General features: G+C 30.6%; 3 protein-coding genes across 4 annotated transcripts; all 3 read left to right on the forward strand.

Moving 5' to 3' along the window:
* The first annotated feature begins 6 nt into the window (after positions 1 to 6).
* Positions 7 to 5,801, forward strand: LOC107475891 (autophagy-related protein 18g). The gene is made up of 8 exons (XM_016095560.3): positions 7 to 610; positions 1,527 to 1,982; positions 2,128 to 2,532; positions 2,651 to 2,896; positions 2,990 to 3,817; positions 3,892 to 4,049; positions 4,614 to 4,750; positions 4,919 to 5,801. The coding sequence occupies exons 1-8, from the start codon at positions 431 to 433 to the stop codon at positions 5,398 to 5,400; spliced, it is 2,892 nt and encodes a 963-aa protein (XP_015951046.1). The 5' UTR covers positions 7 to 430; the 3' UTR covers positions 5,401 to 5,801.
* A 2,123-nt stretch (positions 5,802 to 7,924) lies between these two features.
* On the forward strand, positions 7,925 to 10,826 carry LOC107475892 (histidine-containing phosphotransfer protein 1). Of its 2 annotated transcripts, XM_016095561.3 has the most exons (6): positions 7,930 to 8,317; positions 8,827 to 8,957; positions 9,133 to 9,201; positions 9,529 to 9,600; positions 10,268 to 10,340; positions 10,533 to 10,826. In XM_016095561.3, exons 1-6 carry the CDS (start codon positions 8,258 to 8,260, stop codon positions 10,581 to 10,583), a joined length of 456 nt encoding a protein of 151 aa, XP_015951047.1. In that variant the 5' UTR covers positions 7,930 to 8,257; the 3' UTR covers positions 10,584 to 10,826. The 2 variants fall into 2 exon arrangements, with proteins under 2 accessions (XP_020991623.1, XP_015951047.1); XM_021135964.2 differs by lacking the exons at positions 10,268 to 10,340; positions 10,533 to 10,826 and having other exon boundaries at positions 7,925 to 8,317; positions 9,529 to 9,604.
* A 9,355-nt stretch (positions 10,827 to 20,181) lies between these two features.
* Positions 20,182 to 22,575, forward strand: LOC107475890 (probable leucine-rich repeat receptor-like protein kinase At1g35710). The gene is made up of 2 exons (XM_016095559.3): positions 20,182 to 21,311; positions 21,826 to 22,575. The coding sequence occupies exons 1-2, from the start codon at positions 20,448 to 20,450 to the stop codon at positions 22,165 to 22,167; spliced, it is 1,206 nt and encodes a 401-aa protein (XP_015951045.1). The 5' UTR covers positions 20,182 to 20,447; the 3' UTR covers positions 22,168 to 22,575.
* The last annotated feature ends 594 nt before the right edge of the window (positions 22,576 to 23,169 follow it).

Here is a 23,169-nt window from a genome sequence, read left to right on the forward strand (position 1 = left end):
GAAGTGAAGGAAAAAAAAAAGAAAAATCAAAGAAAAAAAAATGGAAAAGATGAAAAAAAAAACAGTAAATACAAAATTTCAGGCAAAAGCTTAGGCAAACAGCGATGATGGACGAAAGAGAAACCGAAAGAGAAAGCGAACTCTTTCGTTGTTCTTCTTCAGTTTGAGACTTTCACTCTTTCACTCACTCACAACGAGTTTCAACTTTGAAGTCAAAACCTCTTTTTTATTTGTTTCTTCTTTGATCGTTTTTCCGATCGTAAAAAAAAAATAGAATGTTTTTTTTTCCGGTGAGTCTGTGTCGGTGGAACTTCAAAAGCTATAACGCGAAAAAAGGAAAAGAGGGTTAAGTGAATTAACAAAACACTTGTTGTGTTTAGTTTTAATTAATAGTTTAATTAATTAGTAATTGATTAATTGTGATTAGTCAATGATTATGAAGAAAGGGAAGGGGAAGAACAACGGCTTGTTACCGAGTTCGTTGAGGATAATCTCGTCGTGCTTGAAGACGGTTTCCACCAATGCCAGCACCGTCGCCTCCACCGTCCGCTCCGCCGGTGCCTCCGTCGCCGCTTCTATCTCCGCCGCTGCTGAGGATCATAAGGATCAGGTTACATCACTCTACTGTTCAATTTTTTTTTTCAAGTTCCAATTCAAATTCAGTTCAACTTGTTAATCCTTATCCTTAAACTGCAAAGTATTTAAAAAACAAAATTGAAAGTAGGAAGTGAACTTTATTTGGCATGATTATGTTCGATTAGGAACTTTTGACCTATTAGAGAAAGTTACGTTTTTTCTTTGTTATTTGTTTTTTTTGGTAGTGAATTTTGTTGCGCTTTGTGTGTACATGTTTTTTACTTGTATAGGTTTTTGTTGGATTAAGTGGGTGTATTGGTACAAAGTGCACTTGTATTGTTTAGTTTTAGAATGGAAATTTTCATCAATGAGTTTGATGCTTAAAATTAGGCATGGAACGGGGATATTCAACCAAGCAAGCATATTCTCAGTCCTTAGAGTAATATTCTTAATCACAAATTATGATAGGCTCCAACGCTGACTTATATGTGTTGGTACTTTTTTTTGTTTATAAAGGTTAAAAAACAAAGTATAGTAATAATTATTTGTGATTTGTGATAATGGTGGATGTTACCATGATTCATGGCCGAAGTTTCATGTTCTGGATGGACTGAGTGTGTCCTATTCGACACTTCGGAAAGTGCGATCCTATTCGACGCTTCGGAAAGTGTGCGATCATTGTAGTTGACATGTGTCAGGATGTTAAGTTGATTGAATTCTAAGAGTGATGCTGCACAAATAAAGGCCATAAGTTTACATATTGCAGATATTTTAAACTTTCTATGCTTACATAGATCGTTTCTCACTCTTAGCTTCATAGCTTCCTTAATTAGATTTGACTTGGTAATTAGACTTCCCAACATTTTGCACTTGTGCTTCTGCTTGGTTCATGTGTTTGTCCATTCTAGCTTGACTCTTTGTAATTATAGTTTCCGCTTGTTGGTTGGCAGGTTACTTGGGCTGGTTTTGATACACTAGAGCTTGATTCATCTGCGTCTAAACGAGTTCTTTTACTTGGTTATCTGAATGGATTTCAAGTACTTGACGTGGACGATGCCTCTAGTTTTACTGAACTGGTTTCAAAGCGCGATGGCCCAGTTTCTTTCTTACAGATGCAACCTTTACCTGTTGGCTCTGGTGACCAGGAAGGATTCAGAAAATCACATCCTTTATTGCTGGTTGTTGCTGGGGATGACACTGAAAGCATTAACCAAAATGGTAGTCATGTTGGTGTGGGAAGAGATGGTAAGGTGGAGATTCCATCTAGAAACAGTATCAACTCTGCAACAGCTGTTCGGTTTTATTCTTTGAAGTCTCACAGTTACGTTCATTTACTGAGATTTCGATCCACCGTGTGCATGATCAGATGCAGTTCGAAGATAGTAGCTGTTGGTCTTGCCAGCCAAGTATGCAGTGGTTCCTCTGGTGTCTTTTAGAATTGTCCAAAGATAATTATTGTCAGATAAAGCATAAGAATATCTATATGACTTAGCTCATTTTTGTTATGCAAACCAAGAATGATTTACTTTATTAATATTTGTTTTTTGGCAGATATACTGCTTTGATGCATCAACACTTGAGAATAAATTCAGCGTCCTCGCCTATCCTGTTCCTCAGTTATCTGGACAAGGACCAGTAGCTGTTAATATGGGTTATGGTCCAATGGCTGTGGGTCCAAGGTGGCTAGCATATGCTTCCAATAATCCTCTGCCCGTAAATGTAGGATGCTTAAGCCCACAAAATCGAAGTCCTTCTCCAGGAGTTAGTCCATCGACATCCCCAGGTAGTGGTAATTTGGTTGCTCGTTATGCAATGGAGTCCAGTAAACATTTTGCTGCTGGAATACTCAAATATTGTCACGAGCTGCTTCCTGATGGTTCTAGTTCTCCAGTGCCTCCAAATTTAGGCTGGAGAGCCGTTAGGGCTACAGGACTTGAGATGGATAGTGCAGGAATGGTTGGTATTATTTTATCATGGCTGAGTTAGTTGATTGCATATCAGTGAATTAGAAATTTGTACACTGTAGATCAAATTATTTAATCTAAGACTTGTTCATGGTTCTTATGTATTTCAGGTAACTATTAAGGATTTTGTCTCTAGAGCTATTATCTCACAATTTAAGGCTCACTCAAGTCCTATATCTGCACTGTGTTTTGATCCTAGTGGGACCCTTCTGGTCACTGCATCTATATACGGGAATAATATTAACATCTTTCGGATAATGCCATTGTGCACACACAAAGGTTCAGGGCTTCCAAGCTATGACTGGAGTTCATCTCATGCGCATCTCTATAAACTTCATCGTGGAATAACACCAGCTGTTAGTATATCGTAGTTCTAATTGCTTATTTTATTTGTTTTCAATTGTCATTCCCGTTTCATTCTTTCATATTTTTTTGCGCTTGTTTGACAGATGATCCAGGACATCTGTTTTAGCCATTATAGTCAGTGGATTGCAATTGTCTCATCCAAGGGAACTTGTCATATTTTTGTTTTGTCACCTTTTGGAGGTGATACAGGCTTCCAAGTTATCAATTCTCAGAGCAAAGAACCCTCATTACTTCCAATTTTGAGTCTACCTTGGTGGTCTACTTCATCGTTACTTTCTTATCAGCAACCGTTGCCTCCTCCAGCACCTGTTGTCCTTTCAGTGGTTAGCCGTATAAAATATAGCAGTTTTGGATGGCTTAATACTGTTAATAGTTCTACTGCAAATGCATCAGGAAAAGTTTTCGTCCCATCTGGTGCCATTGCTGCCATTTTTCACAATTCTTTATCTTACTCACAGCAGCTTGTTAACTCAAAAGGAAAACCCTTAGAGCATTTGATGGTATATACACCATCTGGTCATGTGGTCCAGCATGAACTTGTGCCTTCTTTAGGTCCAGAACCTAGTGAAAGTGGTTCAAGAGTCCAGTCTGCTTCTATTATGCATATGCAAGAGGATGAGTTCAGAGTAAAAGTTGAACCTATTCAATGGTGGGATGTATGTAGAAGGTCAGAATGGCCGGAAAGAGGGGACCCTTGTGGGAATACCTCTGATCGACAAGATGTTGATAAAGTTCAAGAGAAAATATGTTCTGGTGGTGTCCATGGATTGAATATTTTGGATACAAGTAATGTTGGGGAAAAGATGGTGAAACCTTATACAGGGAAGCCTGAAGACAAATTTCACTGGTATCTATCTCATGCAGAGGTGCAAATGAATTTTGGAAGTATGCCAGTTTGGCAAAAGTCAAAGGTATTTGCGGTGCTGTTTGACTTCAATATGCATTGTTTGCTGTTGGTTGTTGATTGTCTTTCTTGTTTCTACAGATTTGCTTCTACACAATGAATTCCGTGCGAACTAGTTCAATTGACAGTGGAGAGTCTGAAATCGAAAAGATCTCTGCTAATGAAGTTGAAATAAGACAGAAGGAGTTGTTGCCTGTTTTTGATCATTTTCACAGCACCAGACCAAGCTGGAGCGAGAGGTGGTGATTTCTCTCTCTACAGCAGATTCAGCTATCAGCTTTGTGTGCCATTAATTTGGTTTTAATCATTTTGTGCTATCTAGTAAGACTACTTTTAGATTACTAAAATTGATTGTGATACCTGTATACACTGAAATTTGGTGGTGTAGTTTTATGGGATTGTTAATAGTTTTTTAACTTTGGAATTTGGGATTGTGCTACCTATCTTCCTGCATTGGCTCTCTTCAACTGATGCTTGCTTGACTGCTTGTTCAACCTCTCAAGGAGAAAAATCATCTATTCCTTTTCTATTTATTATCAGGTTCAATTCATTGAGAAAAACTCAACATCACCTGTTGTCAAATGTTGCAATTCTTTTCATATCACCTCTTTTACGTGTTCATATTCTGAGCACATGCTGTTTTTGTTTACAAATTGGAAGCATTTATAAGATTGATCTCTACGACTTATTATTATTTGTCGCAAAATGCACATGTAATCATTTGTATCATTTATTGTATTGTTTTGTTTCTATATTCTCAATATTATTTAATTTTTTCTCATGCATATTGGAATGCAACTCAGAGGCATACTTTCCGGAGAGAAATATTTTATCGCATCTCCAATTCGTAATCAAAGTGAAGACAAGCAAACTGCTGATGTGACTGTTATTTGTCACTCAAAGCCAGCATCGTTGAGCTCCACTGAGAGCTCTGATGGAGGTAAGATATTATTTTGTTAACATATGGAGTTAAAAAAATTATTAGTTGGAATTTTGAGTCTTACTTTAGATGGAAGTTTTCTGTATTATTTTAAGCATTTAATTTATTTATTCGAATTTATGGTGATTGTCTATCTATTATTGATTTGATGTTTGTAATTTACTTCAGGTTCATCAAGGAGGACTGAAAATCTGTTTGACCTGGATCAGGTTTCTTCTCCTTGTCAAATACTTGCCGACATCCACTTGGAGAGATTGGGAGCCATAAACATTGAACCAAACATTGAACCGTCCGCGCAAAATAAGATTATGCTGGAAAATTCATCTCCTTCGGACAAATTGAAACATGATGAAAGAAAAGAGACCATAGAAGATGCTAGTATCTCTGAGGGCTCAGCATTGCTCATGAAACGGCATAATGCAGATAAGAACAATTTTAGAGAAGTCACATCAACAATGCAAAATGAATCTTCATGGCAATCTTTCTCAGATGACCATTGCGATACACTTGGGGTCAATGGAAGTAACATGTTAACTGAAGTAGGAACTGATGATGTTGACAGTAGCAGTAGTCACCATGAAACAGAACAGCCTGAGGAGGATGATGATAAGGATGAAATGATTGGTGGCTTCTTTGTCTTGTCGGAATAAGGTAAAAATACAAATTGCATTTGAATTTGATTGTGGGTGTTCTTCCATAGTTAAAATTTAATTTTACATCAGATGATCATCTTTTGTTAATGAATCAATTCAATCATCTGTACTCAATAGATTCTCAGATTGAAAAGTCTATGCATGTTGTGAATAGCAAACGAACACATGAACAACAACTAAGGATATGATTGTTGTTCAATTGTGTGAACTGCCACTTCCTCTTTCTCTCTCAACCTTGTATATTCCATAGGAGGGAATTCATATATTCATGGGTTTGCTAAGTTTGGATTGGATCATTATGCTTAGCATGTAAATATTAGTGGGATATGGAAGTTGTATAATATATATTTTTTAATTCTTGAATTTGCTAAGGAGAAGAAAGTAAAGTTGGATTTTTTAATATAATTTATGAAAATTCATATATATATTCTAAGCATGTTTGCTTTCCTTAACTCATTACTTTGCAAGGAAGAGTGCCTATGGCAAGTTGTTGCAACTTAAGACAAAATAGCTCTTCAATCATTTCTTTGTTTAAAAATTAAGAGTATGTTGATGCTTGGTAATTAAACATAATTAAGAGTATTTTAGGATAGGAGATATCATTAGTGAATAACCTTTTTTTTTTTGGGTCATGCTTGGTGGCTCTTTTAATAAATACTCATTTCTAAAGGTATTTTGATGCTGAATTGGTGAAGATGAAGACATATATACTTCATCTTCATGAAAACCTCATTATTGATATCAACCACTTTTTCTATTCTCCTCTTCCCCCCACCCCTTCCCAAAAATAAAAAACATGTAGATGATATTGAATTGAATATGAAATTCAATGAGACCATTTATATAAAGAGAAATGATGTTTAAATCACTTTTTTATACACCTCTTTCATACAACTTTTTTTTAAGATATAAACATTTAAACATTTTTTTCTCTAACTTCTTATTAATATAGACTCACCTGGTATTCTTATGTCCTTTTTATTCCACTAGTGGTGCCAGCACAACACTTAATAGAACAAGATTATGTTTTCCAGAAAAAAAAATGAGCCAAGATTTCCATGTGTGGGGATGAAATTGAATACATAAGCACATAAAAACAAGGGGGGAATAAAACAGAAACCAAAAAGGAAAATGAAAATGATAGGGGTTGGAAAATGGACAACGTGGTTAATGTAAGGCAAATAGATTTGAATCCTCAAGCACATGTAGCTTCTAAGATTTGTCGGGTTTTATGTCAATATAGATTTGTTTACTTAGACCAACTCCTCTGGACCCAAATCAAATTGTATTATTGCAAATTTTCCTTTTACTAACCAATCATTTTTTACTCTCTTTTCCTTTGGAATTTTGCATTATGTCACAAATCAAATGTTTGAAAAAATTACTTTTAAGTCAGTAAAATTGTTACGATTAAGTTGACAAATACATATTTTTGTTTGAGTCAGAAAAAAATTTCAAAAAAAATGGTATAATTTTGTATTAGAATTTTGACTTGATTTTTAATTAGAATTTATAATGAGTAAAAGAAAAATGAAGATTTGCTACTATGATGATAACTTATTTTGGAGCAATTCATAGTTAATAATTTTTATGTTTTTCCCTTTTCTTTTTGATGCTCTCATGAGTTATGACCAATGTTTTTGGTCAATCAATGTTTGCGTTTAGCATATAGTTTTCTTTTCGGGGTTTATGATTCCAACGAAAACAAAAAGAAATAAATGGTGTTCCCCACAATGAACAAACACATTCTCATATTGATTCTCTATCAATCCATTCATATAATCATATGTCAAGGCAATTCATACAATTATTTGTGTCATGTGGATTCAAACAAATAAATTCTTATTTCATTTTCAACTTTTATATTTAATATATATTGTATATAGATTTAATTTTGATAAATTAAATGAAATTTAAATGTGAAATTTTACAATTTGTTTAAGACTTGTTTGAAATCCATACTGAAATTCACTATGTGGATTAAAATACCAATGCCAAAATATATGACCATGGTTGGATGATTGGGTCTAAAAGTAGATAGAAGACTCACTAACTCATTTAAAGCTTTTTTTTTTTTATTTGTTGAATAGTGAAATTTAAACTTCTAATACTTAATTAAATAAATGAATAAATTAATTATTCGAACAATTTAAATTGATTAAAAATATCGTATTATTATTATTATTATTATTTGAAGTTGTGTGTAACTAAAAACAAGAGAAATGTTTATTTTAAGTTTGTTATTTATGATCTACAATATACATTAAATTATCACCTATAATTTTGAAACCCAATTATTTATTAAAATAAATATTTTATACCCAACAAAGAATATCAATTATCATATTAATTATTATCTATTGTATAAATTTTTAATTTGTATTTTATTAATAATTAATTTTTAGTGTGTAAATAATATAGTCGTTATTTATATATTATTGTATTGCTTTTTATAAAATGGAAAGTCAAAACCAAATAAGTGGAGAAATTAAGAGAGGAATCCCCATTTGTGGTAACCTCATTAATCCCATCACATTCATTCAACAACATTATTACTACTAATAACTCTTTTCTTACAACACAAACACCAACGTTTTCATTTCATTTCAGAATTTCAGAAACACTCAAATAATAAACGCACCAACCACCACGCCACCTTTTAAGTGAGAGAAAGAAAGAGAATTGGAATTAGAGAGAGAAAGAGAGAGAGAGAGAGAAAAAAAGTGCTTTTAGTTTTGAGTGCATACCCCTTGTCTCAAATTCAGTGCTACTCAATCTCAATTTCAATCCTGACTTCATCTTCGCTTTCAAGTCAGAAACTTTTTTCGTGGGCTGCTGAGATCTGGTTTCTGCCATGGACGTTCTTCAGCTCCAGAGGAAGCTAAGAGAGCACCAAGCTGCCATGCTTCGAGAGGTTTATAAATCATAATATTCTAATTTTCTCTTCTTTTTTTTTCTCTTCTATATTAGTTTTCTTTTATATTCCCACAGAAAATCAGGGTTCAGTTTTTTCAGGTCAACGGCAAGTTTTTTTTTTCTTTCTTTCTTCTCTATCATAATTACATTCAGTTATATCTTAATAATAATAAAATTAAAATAATTAATAAATATGTATATGACGTTGGTGTGTTGTCCCTTTGTTTGAATTTTTGGTTGGAGAACTTTGTGTGTTTTTATTGGGGAACTAATGATTGGTGTGATGTCACTTTCTTTTGAAAAACAAGATAAAAATTGAATTTTTCTCACACCCTTTTTTTTTTTTCATTTGTTGAAACAAAAGACAAACAAAATTTGTGTACTTTGGTTCTTGTTATTGGGAAGTTATGTAGTCCCACAAAGTTATGATGATGATGATGATTATGTTTTTTCCCCTTCAATATTGTGATTGTGATTATGATGTGATTCTTGTTTTGGGGAAAATAGGGATTTCTGGATGATCAGTTCAGTCAGCTTCAGAAACTTCAAGATGAGAGCAGTCCTGATTTTGTGATTGAGGTTGTCAAAATGTTCTTTGATGATTCTGAGAAACTTCTCAACAATATGACAAGAGCTTTGTGAGTATTATTATTGTTGATTAGGAATCCTTTTATCTGATCTATGCAATAGATATAGGCACAAATTTTGTCATAATCATAATAAATACATATCAGAGGATTTAAATTTCTTTATGTTTTCTTGAATAAATTTTCATTTAATTGTTGAATTGTGATTTTGTTTTGACTTTTACAGAGGACAAGTACCTGTGGATTTCAAGCAAGTAGATGCTCATGTTCATCAGTACAAGGGAAGCAGTGCAAGGTATTAACAATAAATCAATAATTATAGGGTTTAGCTAATTTTTTTAAAAATATTATTGGTTTTTAGAGTTAAAGTAAAAAGTTTTTATTCTTTTAATGTATTGAAAATTTATAAAAAAAAAATTACTTTTTATTAAAATTTTCTGTGTAATATTTTTAACAAATGCTTTAACAAAAACCCTAATAATAATAATATAATAAAAGAAGTGAATACACAAAATATTTAATTATCTATTTTTTTTTGAATACGTAATGTATTGAATCTCTTTGGAAATATGTAATTTGGAGCTTGGAAAAACTTGTGATGATTTGCCATTATTTGTTGTAGTGTTGGGGCTGCCAGAGTTAAGAATGTCTGTGCCACATTCAGAAATTTTTGTGAGACTCAGAATCTTGAAGGGTAAAAACTTCTAATTCCTTCTCTCACCACTTCACTTCCCTGCAGAAAAAAAAAAAAGCATTGTTGAATCATTGAACATCTTGGCTTCATTGCATTTTTTTTAAATATATATTTTTGCTGTTACATTTTTTTAATTAGGAAAGAGAAAATAAAGATAATAGCTAGATTTAAATGTAATAGGAAAATTATAAATTTATTAACAACTTTCAATTAAGATCTTTTGTTATAAATATTATTCCTATTAAAGAATGATTGCACAATTATGTATTAGATCTTTTTCTCTTTTTGATAAAGAAAAAGAAAAAGAAAATATGGAAATTTTATTTTATTCTTCAATTATAAAGATTTCACGGGTAAACTCTGATTGAGCAAACATTATTGGAACACCATGATTAGAGTGCTTGAAATACTTTTCACTTTGTTATTTGCAATCCTATTATTACATGGACCACTAATAATAACCCATATGAAAAATTAATACTAACTCATGATTAGTTGCCTAAAATTTTCCCCCAATTTTGTCTCATTAAAAGCTAAATTCTTAGACTTATTTTTATTTAAAGTAGTAAAGTTGTAAAAGAAAAAATTGGACAACTAAAAATATGAATTAGCGTTAGTTTGCTACTTGGTGTATTTCCAATATTACCCCTCCTTAAAATTGGTGCAGGTGTGTGAGATGTTTACAACAACTCCAACAAGAATACTCCCTACTCAAGAACAATCTTCAATATTTATTTAGGGTAAGTTATAAGCACTATGATATCTTGTTCTATTTGGTGTTTATATTCTTAGATTCATGTACAAAGGGGAATAGAGAGTATTTATTTGTTTTTTTGAAACCTTTTTTCACCTGAGATACCATATTGAAAATGAAAATGAAGCTTCATATATATATAATGTTTATAATATGTTCCATGTATTGAGTATTGCAGCTTCAAGAAGAAATCCAAGCTGCTGGTGGTTCAATTCCAACAATAGAATAGAGGGAAGTGACATGATTACCAATTGGTGAAAAATCAGAACAACGTGAAGCTTTGGATATAACGGCTGATTTTTGTTGTTCATTTATTTGGAAAGAAAAAAAAATTCTGATTTAATCTTTCATAATTATATCTAGAGTTTAATTAAACAGTGGGATAATGGTGATGTGAATAAACATTTTGTGCCTAGTTTGCTACATATGTGATTCTTTTTTTCCAATATAGCTTCATGCGTTTGTTTATTAATGTGTTACCACTTACCAAAGAGCTTATTCTTTTTGTTTTTTCGGTCTAGTTATTTATTTTCTTGATAACAGGGCCCACTTTACCAGGCCAGGGAAAGGACCTAGCCCAAAAACCTTATGGCAAAGCCATCAGGTCACTTAGATAGAGACCAAGATTATTTATTGGTCAAAATTTAACATTTGTTTTTGTTGTTTGGTATATTACCAAAACGTCTTATTTATCAAACTTAAAAAGGCCAACATGAGCTCTAATGGGTATCTGAGGTTTTTTTTTTCCCATTTATCCTTTAGCATTTGTTTTGAGGTATTAGGACAGAGATTAGAAGACTAAAATTCAGTATCATATTTATTGGTTTTGAGACTGGTACTAAAATTTTTGTCTTTGTTTCTAAAATTTTAGTATTTCAGTACTTCCAAAAAGTGAGAATATAGGGGACTAAAATTTTTAGAGATAGAGACTGAAATTTTAATAACATTTTTACCCAAAATACTCTCATTTTAATTAATTAATTCTAATTTTATCCTTTGTGCAAATTAAATTAGAATTTTATTCTTGTTTCAATTTCTGTCTCCTATTTTACACCAAACAGAATACTAAAATTTATTTCAATCTCTGTCTCTTAATCTCTGTTTCTGAGTCTCAATCTTTCAATTTCTGTCTCTCCACCAAACACTACCTTTTTTTTTGGTGACTAAACACTACCTTTAATATGGCATTTATTCAAAGAACATGAGGCTTTGGTCTAATTTTAAAGTTGGATATATATTAAGTAGTAGATACTAGATAGAAATTCTTAAATGTTGTATGTGTGTGCATGTAATATGTATTTGTGATGTAATATCTAAGATTGAGAAATATTCTATTTATCTAACTTAATAAATAAATACATAAATAAATAAATAATTTATTTGAAGAACCTAATGGTCTTCTTCATGTTGCGTCATATTATGTTTATCAAAAATGTTATTTGTTTATTAAAATTAATTATTATAAATTTGTATATAAATATATATATTATTTAATTTATTTTAATATGTATTTATGTTTTAACATATATTTTAGACTAAAACTGGTCATATACCACCTTATGAAGAGTCATTTGATTCAAAAAATAAGTCAGTAAAGAAAATATATATTTAAATAATTCGCTTGTTTATTTCGTAAAGAAATTGGATTAGTTAGTCAAAATAGTTATTAAACAACAACCATCACCAAAAGAAAGAAACAAAAATCTACCTAAATCCAACCATAAGTTTGGAACTTAGCTCAAAACTAATTATATTGTTTCTTTTTTCATAACGTAATTCCAATTTTAGGGAAAAAAAAATAAAAAACAAACAAACAAAAACTCCAATAAACGAGACAATCCATTTAATCTGATGGACGAATGTTAAAAAGTGTTGGACCTCTGTATTATTAGTCTGTTAGTACTATTTCGTTAATAATATATATAATTGTTCCGGTTTATTTGATTCACAAATTTAACCGAGCTGGTTCACTTTGTAAATGTATGTATGTATAAGTAACGATAATGTAGTAAATTAAAAAAAAAATTTAACTCCAATTTTTATTCATTTTATAATGTTTTTCCGTGTTCAATATTTATATTTATCATTCACTCGACTTCTTGTTTTTGTGTGATACACCACTGATTGTCTCGTACATTTTTATATATTATTTTATTTTTAGAACAAAAAAACTATAGTATAACTAGTAGTTAAGTAGTATATCACATGCTAATAAATAGTCATTATTTTATTTTTAAATCAACATTGCAAACTAAATGTCATTGCAAACTAAATCAACGTCGCCTAAAAAAATTATTCCAAGTACTCCAATTAATAGATTATGAATCATGCTACACAACCAATAATTTTATAGTCATATAGTCATGCACATATGTTTTATCTCTCTTTTTCTTTGAATGAAGAAAATAAAAACGAGTTTGCTTGCTATATATATATATATAGTATTAACTAAACAAGTCTTGGTTGCCTAGACTCTCTTATTATGTATCATCACTAATAAAAGGGTCAAATTTTGAGGGAGAAACAACCTTATAATATCATCATTGATTGATTGCACATGTATAGGTGGATGAAAAGGACAGCACAAGAAAGTTGCATTCATAGACACAAAGAATGAATACAACATAGAGATATAGTACTAACACATGCACCAAGTTTTTAGACCTACCACCTCAAACTCCATAAATTGAACCTTCAGTAATAAACAGAAAAAAAGTTGGTCCTTTTCGTGGCAATAGTTCGGTGTAATAATAATCCTCCCCCAACTTCCCTCATGACACAAGGTCATTTTTCAATTAGGATTATGGAGATTTTATTAAAGATAAAGATTTTTTGCTTTTGAAAATAGATATGTACAATTTAGTTCATTATGTATATATTTTTATTAATTTTTTTAACATTTTTTATTGACTTATTTATCCAAAACAACTTAATTATATTTGTACATATAAATACATATATTTGTTTTTCTGTGAAAGTTTTATCCTTTTTTTTCCTATGATCTCTCAATCAAACACTATAAATAAAGTATTATATCACATCCAATGTATGCAATAAAAGGAAGTATAGGAAGCTAATGGAATATCTGTACAATGTTAATACAACATGAACAACCACCAATCAAATAAAAATATATGACACTCTAATTTAATGCTACTAATTAAATTTAAGATTAATTTACTCTTTTAATCCTATTAATTCACATTGTTCACACATTGTTCAAAAATGTTGTTAGTTATCTATACTTTTTCTTATTTATTTATGGGAAAGTATGAGGAGCCAATGAAATATTTATACAATGTGTACAATGGAGGTTTATGGAGTATTAGAGATATAATCATTAGTGTTACATTTTCCCATTAGCGGAAGCTTTTGGGATGAGTGGTATCATGATATGGTATCAAAGCGCTAGATTCGAAAGGTCAAGAGTTGGTTATTCTAAATAGTATAGGGGATGTTCATTTCATAACTCAATAGCCATTGTGATAATAAACATCTGATATCCTACTGAATCGAATATCTTTATACCCCATATATTCCATTGGATCCCTATACTTTTTCATAAATAAATAAAGTCTTTTGCATATATCTTTACTAGTTAACCTAGTTCATGATTTAGGTTATTTTAAAAAAATTAGCCACAATTTTCATCTAGCAAAACCCTTATGTTATTACCTTTAATTTATTTATAGTATCTAGTAAGTGTTTGCACCATTCTAATGTCTCCCCATTATATATGTGTATTGTGTAAGATTGGATAGTAATGAGTATTTTGTTGGTTATTGCGTCCCCATTGGCATTATATAAAGGTATGTGCGTGGGTGGCTTATTGGAGTGGTAGTCATAAGGCATGCATGCACTATATATGCCTCTTAGCTTTTCTATATCTTTTCGGTTTGGGACCAAACTCACAACCATTATTCTATCACTCACTCACACACATATATACATTGTAAAAATGCCTTTTTCTTTTTTGTCTTTATTGCTCTTGGCTGGATTAGAGTTTTTGTTTGACGCAACGCATTTCTACCTATAATATTAAGTGTAGGGTAAAGTGGCGATTAGATAGATTATTGAAAATTTTAACCTAGGATTATAATTAGTTTTTAAAGGAAAAAAAAGTATTAATTAGATTTTTTTATGATAATAAATAGTAGATATGTATGTCTTTTTGTAAATTGATAGTGCAAAATAAAATAAAATTGTTTATATATTCTGTTATTTATAATGGTGTATATTTTGTTGCTGTTACGTGAATATAGAAATTAAATGATATAATTTTGTACAGTGAAACTTTTATTATCTTTTAAGTTTTTATATAATATTTATTAACTACTCTCAGTTTATTACGAAACTTACTAAAATAAGTGAAGTTTCGCTCAAAAAATTGTTCTCTACATAATAATCTTTTATAAATAGATACGTCACAATAGTTACATCACCGTTAAATTTTATGGATCGTAATGAATTGATAGAAAGACATAATGTATCTACTATTTACTATCGTAGAAGATCAAATTAATATTCTTTTTCTTAAAAACTAATTGTTTTGAAATTAAAATTTTTGTGGACCTAATTATTATCACTTTATTCTTAAATGTATGTATGTATCTATAGCCAGGTGGTATATTATTCAATATAATACTTTTATTATTTTTGTTTTGATATAATTAAACTAATTGTTTTATTGTCACTTCTCTTCAATATAATTTGTACTAATTTTCTTTATAACTTTGGAGGTTTCAATGATCTAATCATATATAACTAAGTACAAGGCTAGAGAGAACAATGCTATTTGATTTTGGCACAAAAATCAGAACATACTATACATACTAACAAATAGGTTTATTAGATATAGAAAAAGTAAAATAAAGAATAAATCTTAAAATCATAGCTTGATTTTACAGCAGTGTAACTTTTGCCCAAACATATGTATAAAGCTCCAATATGATTTAATTTTTACCAAAAAAAAAAAGGTTAAAAGTGAAGGGAAATAAATAAATTAAAAGGTTATGTACTTATGTTAGGATGCATGCACATGGCGGTTGATTTTGGTTCTGTTATGTTGACTTTGAGTCATTCTTTGTGTCCAAGTAAAAAAAGAAGAAAGGGACATGAAGAAACCATTCTTCAAATGTGAGTGTAATTGGGCAAAGCTCAAAGCAAATAAAAGCACAATTAATGTGAATTGCAAAACAAGCTTTTGATGACTTTGCATATCTTTGACTGCAAATGTGTTTGACTTAGCTTACCTCACCTTCAAGTTACCTTCTACACTAGTTTTTTTTTTTAATAAATATTAAATTTACACTTATAGATACGTTTAGATTAAGTTGCGATTACACACTATTATATATTTTGTTTTTAGTATGGATAAGTTTTTTATGATTGTATCTCATTTTTGTTATAAACGAGAAAAATAGAAAAAAATTAATAATAATATATTTAATTTGTAGACGAGATAAGACATTATCATTTTTATAAACGTCTCTCGTCTATACCAAAAACAAAATATGTTTATAAAAAGTTCGTTTATACTAAATATGAGATATATAATCAGGTGTATAATCGTAAATGAATACATACGTGTCTATAAATTTAAATATAATATTTATTTTATTTAATTTAAAAAAAAATTCTATATTATGTTGATATTTCGTTTTTCATCAGCCAAACTGAATTTAATTGGAAGTGGAAAAGGACTTATATACACACTATTTGGATTATGCTCACACTTCATTTAATGATGGATAATATATAACTATATAGTTTATTAGTTTCACACATGACTTACTATAATAAATATATATTTTTAAAAGACAGTTTTTATTAATTAATTAATCTATTAGATTATAAATAACTTATTATACATAAGAAATGGACAAGAAAATTAAGAACGTGATTAAATATTTTTTATCTACATTTAAAATATGTATTACATGCATTAAATTTAAAAGCATGTGAAAATCGTACTAAACAATATTGATGATATAATGTGAAATTTTATACATGTGATTTCTAAACCTATGAAGAACTTCTTAATCCAACAGTTTTTTTTTTTTTAACTAAAAACTTCTTCAATAATCAATAACAATACTTTTGTATGTGGGGGCAAAAATGAATTTAATGTACACATGTATAAATTGACCCCCTCTCTTGACCCCAAAAAAAAAAAAAAACTTCAATGATTAGAGTAGTAGTAGCTGCTATGTATTTATTATGAGTTACTACTTACTAGTTACTACTAGGTAGACATTTATATATGTTGAAACTGAAATGGGCGAAGTATATTGTTATGAATCACAATCACTTATTACACTATTAATGGAACTCATAATATGCATTCAGGTTATATATCAAACTCTTTGGTTGATATGGAAATTTGGCAAAGTATTGAGCCATGATAACTTAAAACAGAATTAAAAGCATTTATTATTGTGATATTTAGAGAAATAGGACAGATTACATACCAAAATTAAATAATAACATATCTCATATAGTATCACACACACAAATATGTAGGGTGTTCATGGATCGGATCGTATCTGTATATCTGCGGTAAATATCCGTATTCGATGCGAAAATTGCGGATACGATCCGATCTGCACCCTTTATGAATCAGATCGCGGATATCTGCTCTACATCCGCAAATTCGCACAATAATAATTAAAAATAAATAAATATATATGTTTGGTATTATATTTATTTGTTTGTATGTTTTAGTTAGTAATTATTATTTATATATTGTATTATTTTATTTTTGTTATTTAGAAAAAGTTTGATTAAAAATATTTTAGGAATAAATAAGTTTAAAAATGTGAAAAAAATATTTTTATTAAATTTTTTACATAGAAATATGATTAAAAATAGAAGGTTCAATTATGCGGATATATTCAATATTCGATCTGCATATTTGCGGGTCAAATCCGAATTTTCGGCCATATCCAATCCGATCTGATACGCGTATACCCCTACAAATATGCATTATGTATGGGATGATGTGAGTATGCGTCTGAGTGTGAGGTTGAGTTTACACTCATAATAATTGTTTTCAAAAGAAATTATTAAATTACATACAAGAATATTTTAATAGACCAAATTAGGGGTGTATATGTCTCGATCCGGTCCGAAGATCTAACTTGGTTTCAAACACTTTAGGGGATAATTTAGTGTGATTTTATTGGATCTAGGGTTAAGTAATTGTCTCAAAAATATATCCGATTATTATTTCGGGTCGAATCCGAACCATATCTCAGATCATCCGAACTCTGCCCGGTGGCCCAGTCATCATACACAATTAATATTTTGTGTTATTAGTGATGGATGATGGCTATTCTTATGTAAAATTTAAATATTGTAAACCTTAGTATTTTGTGTTATTAGTCATCATAAGATTATAAGTTAATGTTTTATGTTTAAAATGCATAAGACTTTAGACTAATGTATAATATTGTGTTATTTGTATTGATTTAAATATTTGGTGTTATTAGACAATATTAGTATTGATTATGGTTATGCTTTAATTTTAGAGAATGGTTGGTTCTTGTTATATTTTTTTAAGTGAATTTTACTTTGTGAATTGTGAAATAATTATTAGAGATTAGGTGATTTTTACATGCTAAAGACCCAGTTTTTACCCGATTTTCACCTGGCCTGAAGGTGCGTAGGTTTCATCGGATCTAGGATTATGTTAGGGTCTAAAAATTAGGTCCGGTCTATATTTCGAGTCGGGCTTGGGTTAAGCCAAATCCGGTGTGGCCCAGTCCATGTACACCCCTAGACTAAATTTAATTTGAGAGTGATATATTAAAATACAAAAATATTTGATAACAAAAAAATAAAAAAATGATAAATAGGTTCTTATTAATTTTTTTATTTGTGGAGATTTAAATCTTCAAAAATTTAAAAATATATTTAAGTTACTGACCTTTTTAAAACTTGGACATATCGATCCCTCATGTTCACTTGAGTCTGTCAAACCCAACGAAAAAATCAAATGTGATTCTCGTTGTACTGACCTTATTGATACGGATGCATAAATGAAAAAGTTTTTAAAATGGGACAATCTAGACCCACAAATCGATGTGTTCATATTTTGAAAAGGTCAGATATTTATATGTATTTTTAAATTTTTAGAAATTTAAATGTCCGCGAACCAAAAAGTCAGGAATTGATTTATTCTTTTTTAAAAGAATTAAATAAAAACAACTATAAATTATTTTTTTAATATTTATTAATTACTGTAACAATTAATAAATACTACATAAAACAAATTCTGACATTTTTTTGTCTTTTTAATATTCATTAAAAAAAGTTTAAAAATTTGCAATTTTCATTTATATTTACTAGTAATTTTAGTCATTACACACACTATACTAATGTATTTGAACTTTTTTTTAAGTATATTAATAACAAAATAACAATACAACAAAGTCTTATTATAGTAGATAAAGTTATTAGCTATATGTGTATCAAATAAAGTTATTGTGCCATATTATAAATTATATCAATATTGGGACTTATAAACCAATAATTCAAGTGTCTTATATATGTAAATATTTTTTATTTTATTTTTTAAGAAAAGAAATAGAAAAAATAGCAACCCTCTCAATATTATAAGTTTGCCTTGAACTCCAAGGTGAGAAAGAGAATCTAGTTCAGTCCTAATGCTGCCATTTTTTTCTATTATGAACTTCAACATCAATGTATCTTAGCTGTCATTCACTCCCTCCCTTTATTTGTTGTTTAGAGATTTGGATATTTATTTTGTACCATGCTTTTGGCTCACTTGGTGTCTTCTTCAAACGTTTATCATAATTAGTTATTTGTTTGTTAATAAATGTAATATATGTATACACATTATGTATATAAGATTTGGTTACACACATGTGAACAATTAAAAGTTATTTTATTAGTTGACAAAAACAAGATTTTCCTGTCCTCTTTCTGCTACCCTATATGGATTAAGACATGTGATAATGTCCATTTATTTTGTTTCCCCCAACATTTGATAACAAAGTATTTAATTTCTTTAGGTGAAAAATATCAATTATTAATCTTGAATTATTAGCCTTAATAAACATGCATATAGTGTTAAATTTTCAGATTAAATTTAAAATGAAGAAGTTGATTTTGATATGTTCTATATCATGTATTAGCAGCATTTAACTCTTGAGGTAACCAGTTTAAAAATATATGACAACAATATATATAATTAAGAATATAAAATAAAGTACTTTATCCTAGTTTATATTTAAGTGAATCTGATCTAAAAAATATTTATATTACTTTTAAAAATATAATTTAATTTTAATATATTATCATTATATTTAATTATACAATACTATATCATAAATAAATAATTATTATTTTTATAGACTAAATTAATAATTATCTAAAAAATAGATATAATTATATAATATTTTATACCGTCAGCATATTAAAATTAAATTTTTAAAAAATAATTATAATAATGAGTAACACATTGGACTGAAATAGATGCATGAAAGTAGTTTGAGAATATCCAAGAAATAAACAAAAAGAAAATGCCCATAATAGTGATATATTAACAGCTATGATAATCATTTTTCATTCTTTTTCTACAACACTTTCACTTTGGTGCCACTGAAGCTCAACACTTGCACAGCCTGATGACATGTCTCAACCGAGGCTAAGGTTCGGATGCCAAGTAGGCTCGGACAACCGTTTGACGCGTACCACTTCCCAAGAAAGGAAAAATAGTTAAAGCAATATTATATTATTTTTCATCATTATTTTATTATTATTTTTTGCCACCAAAGACAACAACTGTGTTACTTCGTACACCCAAAGTAAAAAGTAGCTTCCTCTGTTTCTGCTTCACACTCTCTCTCTCTCATAGCCATAGCCATAGCCGGAACCACTCTTCTCTCAGAAGCCAAAACGAAAAGTAGTCATAAGAAGGAAAAGAAAAACCCAATATTCACATTCACCTATTGCTTCTCTTCCAAGCCTAATCTCTCTTTCTCTCTCTATATATATAACCCTTTTATCTATTTGATGCTGATTTTTGTTCCGCCATTGAAAGTTGAACACTTTAAGCTTGGTTTCTTCAATGGCGAGGCGAAAGACCGCTGTTCCTCTCTTTCTGCTTTGTTTTCTTCACATTCACTTTATTCTGATTCTGAACGTGCATGCCATTTTGGACCCAATTGATTTCTTAGCTCTTCAATCCATTCGGAAGAGTCTCCAAGACATGCCAGGTTCAACCTTTTTCTCCGATTGGGACTTCACTTCCGATCCCTGCAACTTCTCCGGCGTGTTCTGTGATTCGGACAGGGTTGTTTCTCTTAACCTTGGCGACCCGAGAGCCGGCTCGCCCGGTCTTACCGGTCGGATAGACCGGGCGATTGGGAAACTCTCTTCGCTTGCCGAGTTTACTGTCGTTCCGGGGAGAATCTACGGTAGATTGCCGGAGTCAATTTCCGATTTGAAGAACTTGAGGTTCCTTGGAATCAGCCGGAATTTCATCTCCGGCGAGATTCCGTCAGGGTTGGGTGGTCTCCGGCTGTTAAGGACCGTTGATCTCAGCTTTAACCAGCTCGCCGGAGTAATTCCTCCGGCGATCGGATCTTTGCCGGAGCTTACTAACCTCATGCTCTGCCACAACAAGCTAACCGGTTCAACTCCGCGGTTCGAGTCGAAAACCCTATCCCGGGTTGATTTGAAGCACAATGCTCTATCCGGTTCGCTTGGACCAAACCACTTTCCACCTTCTATGCTGTATTTGTCACTGGCGTGGAACCAGTTGACCGGTCCGGTGGACCAGCTTCTGAACCGGTTGGATCAGCTTAATTACCTTGACCTGAGCCTGAACCGGTTCACGGGGCCAATCCCCGGAAGGATCTTCTCGTTCCCTTTAACGAACCTACAATTGGAGAGGAACCAGTTCTCTGGTCCGGTTAGGCCATTGGATCAGGTAAGTTTGCAATAGCTTCTTGTAGTTAAAGAATAACTTATAAATTATAGTGTTAAGTTCTTTGAAACAATTTGCTAGAAAAAGATTGTATATTTTCTTAAATTCAGTAGTAATATTATTTGTATCGTGCAATGTATACGAATAAATTGGAATGATAGTTAACTTGGTAAAAAAAATGTAAAAAAACTAGGTATGACTCTGAAATTCAGTTATAGAAGTAGTGAATTGTTTACATCATATACTATTTAATTATTCAACACATTCACTGAAACTTACAATTATTTGTACTTCAATTCTCAGATGTAAAATTTATGTTAAAAAAAATGTGATAAACAATGTATGATGGTGAATTTTGTTTCAAATATTCCAAAGATATAGATGTTCTACTGGTTTTAGCTGTTGATTCTAATTAATATATTATTAAATCATTAATCATTAATTATATTCACTGAGAACTTAATTATTTGTTGTTATGAATATTGAATATGTTCTTAAATCAATGTATTTGCCTCAGGTCTCAATTGCAACGGTTGATCTAAGCTACAACCGATTTTATGGTCAAATATCGCCGATGCTCGCATCGGTTCAGAACCTATACTTGAACAATAACCGGTTCACGGGGCGAGTTCCTGCTAGCTTCGTGAACCGGTTGTTGGACTCAAGCATTCAGATACTGTATTTGCAGCATAACTACCTGACTGGAATTGAGATTAGTCCAACGGCCGTGATTCCTCTAAGGAGTTCACTGTGTCTTCAGTATAATTGCATGGTCCCTCCCGTAGAGACTCCATGCCCCTTGAGGGCTGGGAAAGAGAAGACAAGGCCTATTGCTCAGTGTAACCAATTGAAAGGATGAACAAGAATGAAGTTCATGAATTAAATCAAATCCATCCTCATCAAGATTTGGAGCAATCTTGCAATGAAAATCTCTCATATAGGTTTTTGTTTTCCTTTTTTGTTTCATAATAATTATTAATTTTAATCTTTTTGTTTCTAATGTTCATTTTTTTCCCTTGCTTTTTGATTCATTATTATTTAATTTTGTGGTAGTTATGGGGAATATATAGGATGAATAAGATTAAGATGGCTGTGAATAGTTAGAAAAGTGTAGCTATTTTGGTGGAGTATATATATATATATTATGATGCAATAGGCAGAACAAAGCAAAATTATTATGTTAGTGCTTAACCTTTTTTGCTTTCTTTCTTCTTTTTTTTTTTTTAATCTTGATCTATGTAGTTAGTTTGAAACTTAATATGCCATGTAAAACTATTTCCATTCTATTATTATTTTGTTTAGTCTAGGTAGTTGACCCAAGTAATAGGCTAAGGTTTGCTTGATGATTATATGTCCTGCCAATACTTATTAATAGTTAGATTATATTTTGTCTAATATTTAATTTGTTTTGATGTTTTCTTTAATATTTTTAATAAATTCTAAAAATACTCCTATTATTAACTTTTTAACAGTTAATACTGTTAAGTCAACCTTTTTTCTGTTTTCAATTTAACACTGCCTCCCCCTTCTCAACCACACACGAGAGCAGAGGGCGAGGCGGAAATGGAGGTAGAGGTGACAAAGAGGTAGAAACGATGAGGGGTATTTTTGAAAGAGAAAATTAAAATAAATTAAATGGTAAAAATATTTTTTATTCTTTTTTAAACATTAGAGATTAAAATAGATTTTATCCAATATTTTTTGTTGTTGTTATAATGCTTAATCTTCATTTCTCACATTTATCTCGGCTATTTGACTATAATATGCCGAATAAATTACCATTTGTATCCATAAAAGATATAAACGCTGACAAATATATTCATATAAGAATAAAACGACAATTGTATCCACAGAAGATAAT

Source organism: Arachis duranensis, chromosome 2 (genome assembly GCF_000817695.3).
Source record: "Arachis duranensis cultivar V14167 chromosome 2, aradu.V14167.gnm2.J7QH, whole genome shotgun sequence".
Taxonomy (NCBI): domain Eukaryota; kingdom Viridiplantae; phylum Streptophyta; class Magnoliopsida; order Fabales; family Fabaceae; genus Arachis; species Arachis duranensis.